General features: G+C 44.8%; 1 protein-coding gene across 1 annotated transcript in view; it reads left to right on the top strand.

Annotated features, from left to right (window-relative positions):
* The first annotated feature begins 201 nt into the window (after positions 1-201).
* Positions 202-14,811, top strand: part of MELTF (melanotransferrin) — a 76,919-nt gene continuing 62,309 nt past the window's right edge. Inside the window, exons 1-2 of the mRNA XM_074963308.1 lie at positions 202-915; positions 8,409-8,563. Of these exons, the coding sequence (XP_074819409.1) occupies positions 870-915; positions 8,409-8,563 (201 nt within the window). The 5' untranslated portion in view covers positions 202-869. The remainder of the gene's footprint in view (positions 916-8,408; positions 8,564-14,811) is intronic.

Here is a 14,811-nt window from a genome sequence, read left to right as displayed (position 1 = left end):
TACCCTAACCACTGGGGTAAAACTTATGCGGGAGGTCATTCTCCTTCTGAGCCCCTGCCCCAGCTGTTTTGTGTGTGCACTCATATAGGGCCTAATCCAGTAGTCAAGCTCTGAACATACATATCCGATCAGACCCCATAGATGCGATAGAGGAATGGCAATCTTCTGGTTTGTGCATAACAATGGGGGCTTAGACATCTGGATGCCTAGATGGGAGCAGCAGTGCACATGCACAGAAGCAAAAACTTAGGCATCAAGGGAGCTTAAGTAGCTAGAGCTTTTGGCGGCAGCTTAGTGGGGTTTTTGTGAATCCCAGTGGGACCTGCTTCTGGGATTTAGGCACCTGAAGTGGCAGGTAGGCATAAGTTATTTTGTGAATCAAGCCCACTATGCCTGTGATAAGTGACAGGTATATTGAGTGAAAGGCATAACTGCATCAATGTGCACTTCCTGATCTCCATGTGGAAAAAGCTTGATAGCACCTGCTCAAAACAAAACAAAAAAATTCCTGAACACTTTATTTCACAATCTCACTCTACACCCATGATCGACATGTTGTTACCCATTTGACCCAGCAGGTGGTGCTTAAGCAATGACAGGTCATAATTTGTTTCAGTGTCCCAGGAATTTTGCATTTGTAGTTTGCATTTCCTTTTCAAGACTGAAGTTAATGTAAACGGATGCAGTTTTTCCCTCTTCCTTTAGAATGTGCTGGAGTAACAAAGAGTAATTGTTATGCAGTGTGAGGGACTTGATTTCCCACAGGGAGTGGTCTGAAGAGGAGCAGACTGACCAGAATAAACTATAAAAGCATTGATCGCTGGAATTCTGAAGGCTGGAGACGGAGCAGAGAACCCGGAGCTCTCATCATGAACTTCCAGGGCATATTTTATCATCTCTGTTTCTTTCACACTGGTAAGTGCCTGGTAATCTCGAGGGAAGAGTTCACTGGGCCACTTGGTACCTCTGGGGTTGACTAGTCTGTGAGATGATACAGCACAAAGAGAATTAAAATAATTTCAGAATCACTTTATTTCTGAAGGAGGGAGGGATATGGTGGGAAAACAGGCAGCTGAGTTATGTGCCTTGGATTCCCTCTGTACTTCTCATTGCTACTCAGTGAGTGCAGAAGGGTTAAAAAGCTGCTCATGGGGAAGAGCAGGAAACATGAGGTGTTGTGTCATGTAAGTGTGTAGAGTAGAATGAATGGATTGTTAAAAAACTGGCTAAAATAGACCCATATTAGTGGAGGGACCGCAAAGACAATGGGAAACCCAATGAGTGAACAGCTGATACGTACCCACGGAAATCTCTGCCAGGTGGAATATGTGAATTCAGCATGGTTCTGCAGGTGTTGGACAATGGACTGAAATGTGTCAGGTGGCTGGGATTAGAGTTGGCTTTTGGGAAGAGACAGCAGTTCTCAGGTGGGACTGACAAAGATGGAAAGGGCCAAAAATGGATTCCATGGTAGCTTGGCCGGGTGGAATACTGACTTGGTCAGAATGGACTATGTCTTAACCTTTATTGCGCTATGCTAATAAATGCCAGTTGACTAATAAATTCTACTCTGTTTTAAAAAGGCTACCTGGTGTCTGCCAGTACTTGCTGAGATGTATTGTTCCCTGAGGAGTGAAAAGAGTCTTGGTCAGAGACTATCTCAGTTGGACTTGCTGGGCAGAGCTCATGGGTGTGAAGCAGGAGTGCTGGCACCGAGAGGCTCAGTTGCAGAGGTGTTGCAAACCCCTTGACCTACACTTAAGAACAAGTGGGACCCCCTTGGGGATCTGGCACACTTTTCCTCCAAAGGTCTGTTTAAAAGCTGGGGCATAGCATAGATTCTGTGGATCCATGATACCCTAATATCCCCAACCTTTTCTGTTATGTACCATGCTTTGTGTTGCCTTTCCTTCACCCCTGAGGTGATTGCATTTTTTATTATTATTTTTGTCATTGTAATACCTAGGAGCCCCAGTTGTGGACCAGGGCCACATTGTGCTAGGTGCTGTACAAACACAGGAAAAAAAATACAGTCCCTGCTCCAGAGAGCTTACAATCTAAGTATAAAACAAGAAACAGCAACAGATGGCTACAAACAGGAGGTAGAATACAAAGAGACAATATTGTCTAAATAGACAGGACAGATACAGGGTGCAGGAAGGGGTAGAACACACACAGTGAATATGAGGTAGTGGCAAATGCCATGTTACATCCACAATTTTGTTTTCTTTTTTGAAGGAGTGTGTGGGTTTACTTAGGAGGGGATCAGCTGAAGGAGAGGGTGACGGGAGGGGGAAAATGTGGAGTGAATTTGTGGTAAAGAGATTGGAGGGGAGGGGAGGGGAAAGGGAGAGGTAGGGTTGGAGCAAACAGCCAATGAGCACAGGGCAGAGAGAGAAATCTCAACAGTTTTGCCTGGAATGTTCAGGGGCCCAAAGGTGCATTGACTGTTCTTATGCCTACTGGATGGCTATTTCTCAAGCACTTTGAAATCTTTCAGAAAGAAAGATGCTCTGTTTATGTGTAAAATAATCTTGTTTTAGTCCTCTTTGAGATGGCTCCTGTTGAAAGTCCCATAGAATATCAATGGCCCCAAACATTCTCCTGACACATGTAAGTTGCAGTATATTACACCACTACTGCACAAACCTAGTATTGTTTTGTTGCTAAAGGAGTTAATCGGCTGTTTACCTGTCTGTCTAACATAGGGCCCAGGAATGTATTTCAAATGGAAGTTACTAGCCCCCACCACCTCATAGTTAGTGTACTTCATGGAAGACCAGAAAACTGAGTAAACTTGGGTTCAGAGACTAGCTTGCTGTTTTAATGCATGCTTGGCCAGCTGTAGCAGAGGACTCAAACCACAAGTCATCTCTATGTTTCTAGCCCCACCTCAAATAGGTTAACTCCCACTGGCAGACTGAAAGGCATCCTCTGTTACAAGTAGGCACCTGGCCAGATGCTGGGAGAAAAGCTGCAGTTTGGCAAGAGAGAAACTTCAGTTAAGCCCCTGTAAACAGAGTGAGGAAGAAAGAGGTGGATTCATGCTATTTCATTATTTCACTAGGAGCATGGTGAAGCACTGGAATGCGTTACCTAGGGAGGTGGTGGAATCTCCTTCCTTAGAGGTTTTTAAGGCCTGGCTTGACAAAGCCCTGGCTGGCATGATTTAGTGGGTGCTGGTCCTGCTTTGAGCAGGGGGTTGGACTAGATGACCTCCTGAGGTCTCTTCCAACCCTGATATTCGATGATTCTATGATTACACATGCTAGAAGAATGTGGAGCTAGGCAGGGGCCTTTTATCTTTCATCTCACAAATTAATGTAAGAGGTAATCATACGCCTTGCCCAATGCACCCTTATCTTCACAGACCCTTGTATCAGACACAGGGATTGGATATGTGACTGGAGTACTGTCATGGACGGATATAAGCTGTTCAGGAAGGACAGGCAGGGCAGAAAAGGTGGGGGAGTTGCACTGTATGTAAGGGAGCAGTATGACTGCTCAGAGCTCAAGTACGAAACTGCAGAAAAACCTGAGTGTCTCTGGATTAAGTTTAGAAGTGTGAGCACCAAGGGTGATGTCGTGGTGGGAGTCTGCTATAGACCACCGGACCAGGGGGATGAGGTGGATGAGGCTTTCTTCCAGCAACTCGCAGAAGCTACTAGATCGCAGGCCCTGGTTCTCATGGGAGACTTCAATCACCCTGGTATCTGCTGGGAGAGCAATACAGCAGTGCACAGACAATCCAGGAAGTTTTTGGAAAGGGTAGGGGACAATTTCCTGGTGCAAGTGCTGGAGGAACCAACTAGGGGCAGAGCTCTTCTTGACCTGCTGCTCACAAACCGGGAAGAATTAGTAGGGGAAGCAAAAGTGGATGGGAACCTGGGAGGCAGTGACCATGAGATGGTCAAGTTCAGGATTCTGACACAAGGAGGAAAGAAAAGCAGCGAAATACGGATCCTGGACTTCAGAAAACAGACGTTGACTCCCTCAGGGAACTGATGGGCAAGATCCCCTGGGAGAATAACATGAGGGGGAAAGGAGTCCAGGAGAGCTGGCTGTATTTTAAAGAATCCTTATTGAGGTTACAGGGGCAAACCATCCCGATGTGTAGAAAGAATAGTAAATATGGCAGGCGGCCAGCTTGGCTTCACAGTGAAATCCTTGTTGATCTTAAACACAAAAAAGAAGCTTACAAGAAGTGGAAGATTGGACAAATGACCAGGGATGAGTATAAGAATATTGCTAGGGGATGCAGGAGTGAAATCAGGAAGGCCAAATCACACCTGGAGTTGCAGCTAGCAAGAGATGTTAAGAGTAACAAGAAGGGTTTCTTCAGGTATGTTGGCAACTACAAGAAAGTCAAGGAAAGTGTGGGCCCCTTACTGAATGAGGGAGGTAACCTAGTGACAGAGGATGTGGAAAAAGCTAATGTACTCAATGCTTTTTTTGCCTCTGTCTTCACGAACAAGGTCAGCTCCCAGACTGCTGCACTGGGCAGCACAGCATGGGGAGGAGATGACCAGCCCTCTGTGGAGAAAGAAGTGGTTTCGGGACTATTTAGAAAAGCTGGACGAGCACAAGTCCATGGGGCCGGATGCGTTGCATCCGAGAGTGCTAAAGGAGTTGGCGGATGTGATTTGCAGAGCCATTGGCCATTATCTTTGAAAACTCATGGTGATCCGGGGAAGTCCCAGCTGACTGGAAAAAGGCTAATGTAGTGCCCATCTTTAAAAAAGGGAAGAAGGAGGATCCTGGGAACTACAGGCCAGTCAGCCTCACCTCAGTCCCTGGAAAAATCATGGAGCAGGTCCTCAAGGAATCAATTCTGAAGCACTTAGATGAAAGGAAAGTGATCAGGAACAGTCAGCATGGATTCACCAAGGGCAAGTCATGCCTGACTAATCTAATTGCCTTCTATGCCGGGATAACTGGTTCTATGGATGAAGGGAAAGCAGTGGACGTGGTGTTCCTTGACTTTAGCAAAGCTTTTGACACTGTCTCCCATAGTATTCTTGTCAGCAAGTTAAAGAAGTATGGGCTGGATGAATGCACTATAAGGTGGGTAGAAAATTGGCTAGATTGTCGGGCTCAACGGGTAGTGATCAATGGCTCCATGTCTAGCTGGCAGCCGGTATCAAGCGGAGTGCCCCAAGGGTCGGTCCTGGGGCCGGTTTTGTTCAATATCTTCATTAATGATCTGGAGGATGGTGTGGATTGCACCCTCAGCAAGTCTGCAGATGACACTAAACTGGGAGGAGTGGTAGATACGCTGGAGGGTAGGGATAGGATACAGAGGGACCTAGACAAATTGGAGGACTGGGCCAAAAGAAATCTGATGAGGTTCAACAGGGACAAGTGCAGAGTCCTGCACTTAGGACGGAAGAATCCAGTGCACCGCTACAGACTAGGGACCGAATGGCTAGGCAGCAGTTCTGCAGAAAAGGACCTAGGGGTTACAGTGGACGAAAAGCTGGATATGAGTCAACAGTGTGCCCTTGTAGCCAAGAAGGCCAATGGCATTTTGGGATGTATAAGTTGGGGCATTGCCAGCAGATCGAGGGACGTGATCGTTCCCCTCTATTCGACATTGGTGAGGCCTCATCTGGAGTACTGTGTCCAGTTTTGAGCCCCACACTAGAAGAAGGATGTGGAAAAATTGGAGAGAGTCCAGCGGAGGGCAACAAAAATGATTAGGGGACAGGAACACATGACTTACGAGGAGAGGCTGAGGGAACTGGGATTGTTTAGTCTCCAGAAGAGAAGAATGAGGAGGGATTTGATAGCTGCTTTCAACTACCTGAAAGGGGGTTCCAAAGAGAATGGATCTAGACTATTCTCAGTGGTAGAAGAGGACAGGACAAGGAGTAATGGTCTCAAGTTGCAGTGGGGGAGGTTTAGGTTGGATATTAGGAAAAACTTTTTCACTAGGAGGGTGGTGAAACACTGGAATGCGTTACCTAGGGAGGTGGTAGAATCTCCTTCCTTAGAAGGTTTTAAGGATAAGGAGTCCTTTTTCCTGGGTCTAAGAAGTCCTTCTAGAAGGAAAATTATTATTGTGAACTTGTAAATGGAATAATAAAGAAGACAATATGTATCCCTGAGCATCCATGAACTGCCTGATCACCTAACACAAACCAAACTGTCCCACTACAGGACGCCTTATCTTTTCTACTAAGTCTTCTGTTCATTTCCTCTGAAGCACCTGGCATTGGCCACGGTCAGAAAACAGGCTACTGGTCTAGATGGACCATTGGTCTGACCCAGTATGGCCATTCTTATGTTCTTAGGGTCTCAGACCTCCTATAGCTTAGTGGCCTAGTGAGAAGCTTGCTTCTCTCTTCAATAATGCATGTTGGTCTGAAAATTGGTTGAGAAATGTCAAGTTTCTGGGTCTTTTTTTCTAATGACTTAGTAAAATCACTGGTTTCAGAGTAACAGCCTTTTTAGTCTTTATTCACAAAAAGGAGTACTTGTGGCACCTTAGAGACTAACCAATTTATTTTAGCATAAGCTTTCGTGAGCTACAGCTCACTTCATCGGATGCATAAAGTGGAAAATACAGTGAGGATGTTTTTATACACACAGACCATGAGGAAAAAAAAAAGTGAGGATGTTATTATACACACAGACCATGAAAAAATGGGTGTTTATCACTACAAAAGGTTTTCTCTCCCCCCACCCCACTCTCTTGCTGGTACTAGCTTATCTAAAGTGATCACTCTCCTTACAATGTGTATGATAATCAAGGTGGGCCATTTCCAGCACAAATCCAGGGTTTAACAAGAACATCTGAGGAACGGGGGGGGGGAGGAATAAACAAGGGGAATTAGGTTACTTTTTATAATGATTCAACCACTCCCAATCTCTATTCAAGCCTAAGTTAATTGTATCCAATTTGCAAATGAATTTCAATTCAACAGTTTCTCGCTGGAGTCTGGATTTGAAGTTTTTTTGTTGTAATATCGCAACTTTCATGTCTGTAATCGCGTGACCAGAGAGATTAAAGTGTTCTCTGACTGGTTTATGAATGTTATAATTCTTGACATCTGATTTGTGTCCATTTATTCTTTTACGTAGAGACTGTCCAGTTTGACCAATCTACATGGCAGAGGGGCATTGCTGGCACATGATGGCATATATCACATTGGTGGATGTGCAGGTGAACGAGCCTCTGATAGTGTGGCTGATGTGATTAGGCCCTGTGATGGTGTCCCCTGAATAGATATGTGGGCCCAGTTGGCAACGGGCTTTGTTGCAAGGACAGGTTCCTGGGTTAGTGGTTCTGTTGTGTGGTGTGTGGTTGTAGCTACTGATTAGTTGATATGCTCATTTGTATGTACAGTTACCCAAGTTACATATGCAAATATCTGTTTACCCAAACAAGTGTTACAGTTTAGCTAGCAGGTACAGTGTAGATAGCCAGATCAGTTTCCTTCGTCGGTAACTGAAATCTACCATGTCTGACCTGTTCCCATATATTTATTTGTATATCTCATTGAGTGACTGGGGTGAGGGCCTCTTTCGGTCCAGTATCATGTCGGCAACTTTTCTCTTCTACTCTCTTCCAATTCTTATGCCATGGTCTCTGAGCATCAGGGATTGTTTGTTTGTTTGCTTGCTTGCTTGTTTAAGCTGCTAAAGGAACTGGGCTGGACCCAAGCCAGTACATAGTGCTATGCTAGACTGGGACTTCTCTGTAGGAGCCATTTGCTGCACAGTGTAATTTTAAACAATTATTCCAGCTCGTAAGGTTGCGGATAAAACCTTCTGAGTGTGCCCCAGATTCATAGTGATTCTACAGACAGATGAATTCAACAGCTCTCAGGTCAAATGCTTCACTCTAAATATTACTACTCTTGCTATGTATGTAGTTTAAATGGATATTTCTTTTCTTCATGATAATAAAAAGTTAGATAAACCCAAGACACCATGTCTTAAGTGACTGAATTTTACTGCTGATAATTTACAATATCTCTAGCAATTTCAGGTTAACAAATCCTAGAAGGTACTCAGAGTAGGACAGTGCTAGCTACATCAAAGCTCAACTTTTTGCCACACAACTAAGGGAACTGTGGAGATTGAATAAATAAAATACAGAGGAATCAAGGTTGTATCATTTTCATAGGTGGTGTGGGTTCTTTGTATGCACTTATTTGCTTTGTCGTGCATGCAGCGCCTATATCAGCATGTGACAATATGAGAGATGGACCCAATCCTGCTCCCATTTACGTCAATGGCAAAACTCTCATTGATTTGAATGAAAACAGGAGTGGGCCCTAAGGCCATAGCTTTGAACAGGCCATGAATTTCTGTGGTCTGGCTCTTCTGTAATCAGTATGCAGGGAGCGCAGTTATAAAGGCATTGTTTGTTAACAGAGTTTTCCCTTGGTGCTTTGTTTCAGCTCTGAGCCTGCAGCATGTGAGGTGGTGCACTGTCTCTGAACAAGAACAGGCCAAGTGTAATGACATGAGTGCAGCCTTCACTGATGCCAACATCTTTCCCAACGTATTGTGTGTTAATGGCGGCTCAGCCATTAACTGCACCCATATGATCAAGGTGAGTTTGAAGTCATTACATTAGTGTCAGTATAGCTTCTTGCTATGCCTTATAGGGCCACTTCACCTTGCATGGTCACTTAGAATATGTACTAAGTACTTATGCTACATGATCTGTTCGACCTTGTGTCACGGAGTCTCTGGGCGATGCTCTGGAACTACTCCATACGAAGCCAGTCAGGACTCTGGGGGAGCCTCCTCTCTGTGGCCAGACTGTCTCCAGGACAAGAAGCTTACACAGCTTTGAACTTCCTGGGTTTGACCTTGGAGTATTCAGCATCCCCTTCTCACACCGTGTGCTTCCCACAGTGAGTCCGCACAGGCGGAGCTCCTGGGGAAGCCAGAGGGCCCTGCACCCCAATTCTGCAGTCAGACATGACTCTCAGCCAGCCAGTAAAACAGAAGGTTTATTAGACGACAGGAACACGGTCTAAAACAGAGCTTGTAGGTACAGAGAACAGGACCACTCAGTCAGGTCTGTCTTGTGGGGGCAGGGAGGCCAGAGCCCCATCTGGGCCTCCCTCCATTTCCCCAGCCAGCTCCAAACTGAAACTCCCCCACCCCTCCTCTGGCCTTTGTCTCTTTCCCAGGCCAGGAGGTCACCTGATCTCCTTGTTCTCTAACACCTTCAGTTGGCACCTTTGCAGAGAAGGGGCCCAGGCTACCAGTTGCCAGGAGACCAGGTGTCGGCCATTCTCTGTGCGGACAGCATCACACTGGCCCTCTAGGGCTCTACAACAATCACACAGCTTATCCCACCACCTGAGGCACCCACACAGTATTCAGAGAAAACACTAAGAACATTCCTACTTTGTCACATCTTGCATTTAGCTGTGACACTTAGGGTACCTTTCCCAGACCTGAAGAAGAGCTCTGTGTAGCTCGAAAGCTTGTCTCTTTCATCAACAGAAGTTGGTCCACTAAAAGCTATTACCTCACCCACCTGGTCTTTCTTTACTGGAAGATAAGCAACAGAGTGAAAACAGTTGTTCCAGTCACTAAAGTTGACTGTTCTAGATCGAGTTTCTGATAAAATCAGGCAGAAGAGTATTCTTGTACAGGTGTTTATACTTTTAAAGATCCCCTGCCTTGGGAGTTTGTTTGTTTTTTTGTTTGTTTATTTATTTTTGCATTCAGTAGATAAGACTGAGGTTTAAAACAAAAGATGGTCCTGTCTTTTCTGTTCAGACAGAAACTTTGTGACCCAGTCACTGGGGATATGAACAAGAACCTTAAACCTTCCCTTTAAAAGAAAGATCCTCTAATTCAGGCAATTGTATAACACCCTCCTTGGAAGGTAGTTGTGGAGGGGTAGTGGAGGGGCAAGAGCTTAGAACCACAGTATTGGAAATTAGGAAATCTTTAATTCTGGCATAGACTGCCTCTGTGGCTACAGACATGTCACTTAACCTCTCTGCCTCAGCATCCTTATCTGTAAAACAGGGATAATTCTAACTACTTACCACATAAGGTTGCTGTGAAATTTAACTAGAGGGTTGTAATCTTTGTTGCTTCTGTCAGCAGAGCTCATTGTGCACAACATGAGCTTCTTGCATCCCTCCATTCTCCCCCCAAAGCTCTGTGTGTGCGACCTTCCCACCCTGCTCCATTTCAGGGACTCCCTGCAACCTCTCCCGCCTCATTCCTCCAGCCCCCCCACATGCCAGGAACTCTGTGTGCCCCCCATTTTCCCTCTATGCCACGGGTTCTGTGTGTGTATGTGTCCTTTTTTCTAGAGGGTCACACACTTCATTGCTTTTATAGGCTAAGCTGAATTCCCCCCAATTCCAGGTCCCTGCTTCCCTTTCCTTTTGGGCCCTTGCTTTCCTCTCCATACTGTGCGCCCACCCCTGTTTGGGTCCCTGGTTCCACCCATCCCCAACTGAAAGCATTAGAGGGAGGATTTGGGGAGGAAAGTGGGGGTAGGGACAGCAGAGTAGGGAAGAGAAATCAGAGACCCGGAAGGTGAGGGGGGGAAGGGTTGGGGTGGGGTGACTGATGTGGGAAGCAGGGATCTGGAAAGTGGGGGAATGGAAGTGGAGAAGAAGAAGGGTCCCAGAGGGAAGGGAAGTTGTGTGGAGTGGGGAAGCAGGGACCTGGAATGGAATGGGGGTCAGGGAGGGGGAAGCAGAAACCTGGAGCCATGGGTGTGTGTAAAGATGAAGCAGGGATCTACAGCTCAGCTTACATAAGCAATGAAAAGGAATACTTGTGGCACCTTAGAGACTAACCAATTTATTTGATCCTGTGGTGTGGTCGGGGTGAAAGCTGGAGGCATGTAGTATGCATCTGATGAAGTGAGCTGTAGCTCACGAAAGCTTATGCTCAAATAAATTGGTTAATCTCTAAGGTGCCACAAGTACTCCTTTTCTTTTTGCGAATACAGACTAACACGGCTGTTACTCTGAAACCTGTCATAAGCAATGAAGTATATTCCTCCACAGGGTTGGCCTGATTCCTTCCTGCGCAGAGGTGGAAGTGTCCAGGGTGCCATGTAGTACCCTGAGTGAGGAGGAGCTGCTGTTGCTGTGTGGGGAGCTGAGCTTGTCTCTGTCTATCTTTGAGTTTTCAGATTTTCACCAAAAATCAATAGATGTCTGCCTTTTGATGCCTAGAACATTCCATGAAATTTTGGCATTGATTAGATTTGGTGTTCAGAAGTTATCAGACAGAGAAATGCCATCAAGTTGAGTGTCGTGTCTTGCTTCACTTGGTCAATTAATAAATATGCGTAAAGCACTAGGAACAGAGAAAGTGCTAGAGTAGAGCTAAGTGTTATTGATACCCTACAGTACATGTATATGCACAAACAGCAAAAAGGCTTGGTAGGCAGCATTAATGGGGGTTAGTCCAAAGGGCTTGGTCATATTGCTCAGCCTCAGTGGAACAGATAATACTTCATTCACATACATTATTTGTGACCTTGGGAGGGAGCAGGTCATTTCTGTGCCCCATCTGCAGAAGAGGGATAATTATACTTCCTTACCACATAGTGAGGCTTAATTAATACATGCTTATAAATTTTTTTGATATCCTGATATGCAAGCTGCTAAATAAATGCAAAATATTAATCCTGAGCTAAATCTTGAAGCCTACTCAAATTTTACTAAAGCCATACGCAAATTCCTGGGGCTGACTAAAATTGAAAGAACCACCTTGGGATCTGATCTTATAAAAATAGAAGACACTTTACCCAGCAATAAAATGCAGCTGCTTCTGTGATGCAAGGGGAAAAGAATGCAAGATCTAACTTGTGCTGAATGTAATAACCCAAGTGGATCCCGATCAGCACATGCCCAGGGAAAAAATTCTGTCATGCAATTTCTAAGAGATTTTGTTGCAGACGGATAAACACAAACTGCAGTGGTCTAGCAATTCCTTTGCACTTCCAACACAAAGGCTACAACCACCGAGCTGAGAAGGATCATGATATGAGATTGAGAGTATCAGGTTCTGGGTTGGTATGCATAAACCCTCTTCATGGCATTCGTTATTTCCACTTATCTGGAGCAACAATAAACCAGAGTAATCGCAGAGCTGTGACACTGTGGTATCTGATAGAGAAAAGATTTAGGAAGCAGACTACCCCAGGTTCATACACTGAGATGTGAAGTTTCCACAAATTAAGCTCAGCAGATCTAATTCTCTTGGGGTGGTATTCACAAGGGAGATTTAGGCATCTAACTGCCATGTGACAGGGTCAGCCACCTCCCAAGCACCCCCTTGGGGCCAGAGGTGGCTCTGTAGCACCGTGCCTCGACTTCTCTGGACTCCTTAATAAACTCCACAAGTATGGGCCAGTGCTGGAGATGCGGGTTCGCCCTCCAGCCACGTCACAAACCAACTAAAAAAGTCTCAACAAACAAAAAGGTCTTCCACGTTTCATGGGCTTTTCTTCAGTCTGCCTTCTGGACCCTGTTCTCATCATCTGTCTGGGCTGCCTTTAAGTCTTTCCCCCTCTCCAGTATAGAGCACTCAGCCCCCATGCTGGTTCCCCTCGAGTACCATTCTCCTGCAGACCCTGTAGGTGACTAAATTAGCTAGGTCCCTAAAGTTTGGAAGCTGAGCTGCTTAAATCCTGCACTGCCAGGCAGTTTAGCACCTAATCCATGCCTAAACCCTGGCATGATTCACAATCTGGTAAACATGCTCAGAGCACAACTAAACCTCCTGTTTACTGGATCAACTCAGAAGTTTCCCTCCTGCTTACTGGATCAACTCAGAATCCTGCAGAGAGTTGACACAAATTGATAGCTTTTTGATACAAGGAAACTTAGCACAGTTATGCCTCAGGCGCAGCTCTGTCCTTGAGGCTGGTTTTTTTTTTTCTTTTTTTTCCCTTTGCTAATGATCTACTAAACATTTGCTCATTGCTGTGCTACATATAGGACTGCATGTGATCTCTGAGCCTGCAGGTATACTGAACTCTGCTCTCTGAGGAGGGGAGGGGAGGGCTAGTGTTGTAGGCAAGGGTTGTGGATAGAGGTCTGCTGTTTTGTAGTGCCACGTTACCTGGACTTAGTTCCACCAACATGCTTCATACTAAGGGTAAAGTACAACATAATTTCCATCAATAGCTTAAGCTATTTTAAAAGCATTTGCTAAATGCTCCATCCTTTTGTTCCTAACTAATATCCAACTGAAACAGAATCAGCATTGAGAGTGGGCAGATAGATACTGTGATGGGAACTTTACAAATGCCGTGGGACAGACAGACAGGGTTTCTCTGAAAACAGTAAACATGATAAAGTAGTGCCCTGCTAATACATTTATCAAAACTCCGAGGTGAAATACTTCCATTGATGTTTTTCCCTAGATGTCTCCCACAAAAGTATCACTGACATCAACAATATATAAGGCAGTACTGCAACCAGCATTTATTATGTGGATATAATCTGGGTCAGAAAAGAAATTAGGGCTGATAAAAAGTTTCAGAATACAGCAAATAAAAATATCCTTGGATGAGCTTCCTGGGGGTACAGCATATACATAAACATCTCAGCTGATAATGGCCAAACTGTAGAGTGAATAAAAATGTAGCAACAAGTGCAAGTTGTGGGTTGAGCCCCAGAAATCAGGGCTCTTGAAATGACTGCATATAGGGCACTGATAAAATTTAAGGTGTCTCTGCTCCACCATCAGGCCAAACACAATCTGCCATAACAGAACCTCTTGCTCCTCCTTCTTCCTCTTTTACTTCATCTTAGGTCACAAGTACTATAGGCATTAACCAAACTTGCTTGAGATATAAAATAGACTAATCACTGGGGACATTGGCCCTATAACTGTTAGCAGACAGAGAATGTATATTCTTAGCTGATTGGTAACATAATTTCCTTGACGTACACAGTGATTAGTCTATCCATTGGTGCTTAGCCCCAAACTAGGGTTTCCAGGTGTCCAATTTTCAACCGAACACCCAGTCAAAAAGGGACCCTCTCCAGCCCGGTGAAAATGTGTGAGTGAGTGAGGGTGGGGGACAGCAAGGGAGGGAGGGAGCGGGACAGGGCAAGGGTATTCGGTTTTGTTCGGTCATTAAGTTGGCAACCCTACCCCAAACCCATAGCAGAAAACCTCCCTCGCTAAAGGAAGCATATGTCCTGGTATTTTTCTAGGCAGTGCCAGTTTTTCATAGGCAATCCTAATGGTCCAAGATCTTCTTTGGGGCAGATACAACGTCTCAGTTTTTTATTTCATTAGTCAAACTCCAAAGTATTTGTTCAAGAGTATTTCTATACTAAGTAAAATTTGTTGTTTATTAGGAACAAACAGTCTAATGGAACGAATGTTCAGTATGATGCACAGCGTTTGAAGTGAAGAGAAAAATTAAATGAGTGCAGACACTCTGAGCTGTTGTTTTCTTTGAAGTGAATATGAATGGCACTTGTTCCAAGTTTCATGATGAACTCATTCAGATACAAAGTTACGAGGGGAAAAACGCTCCTCTCCAAGAACTATACCCAGGTCTCTGCTGACATATTTTTTTTTTTTTTTTTTTTACATTTTATACCAGCATACTTTTTTTTTTTTTTTTTAAATAGAGTGCACTTGTCTTTGGTATCAGTATTTTTGATCCCTACAAAATGTTGCCACAAAAGTGCTCAGCTCGTTAACTTAAAAATATGGTCCCTTATCCTTATCCCTACCTTCCAGTTTGAGAGGATTACCTAGAGGTGTATGGAAAGCTAAAAGTGGGCCCAACTGATCAAAAATGGTGGGGCCACAAACTCGCTCACAAATACTTAGGGA

Source organism: Natator depressus, chromosome 9 (genome assembly GCF_965152275.1).
Source record: "Natator depressus isolate rNatDep1 chromosome 9, rNatDep2.hap1, whole genome shotgun sequence".
Lineage (NCBI taxonomy): Eukaryota > Metazoa > Chordata > Testudines > Cheloniidae > Natator > Natator depressus.
This window is presented reverse-complemented; position numbering and strand designations above follow the sequence as displayed.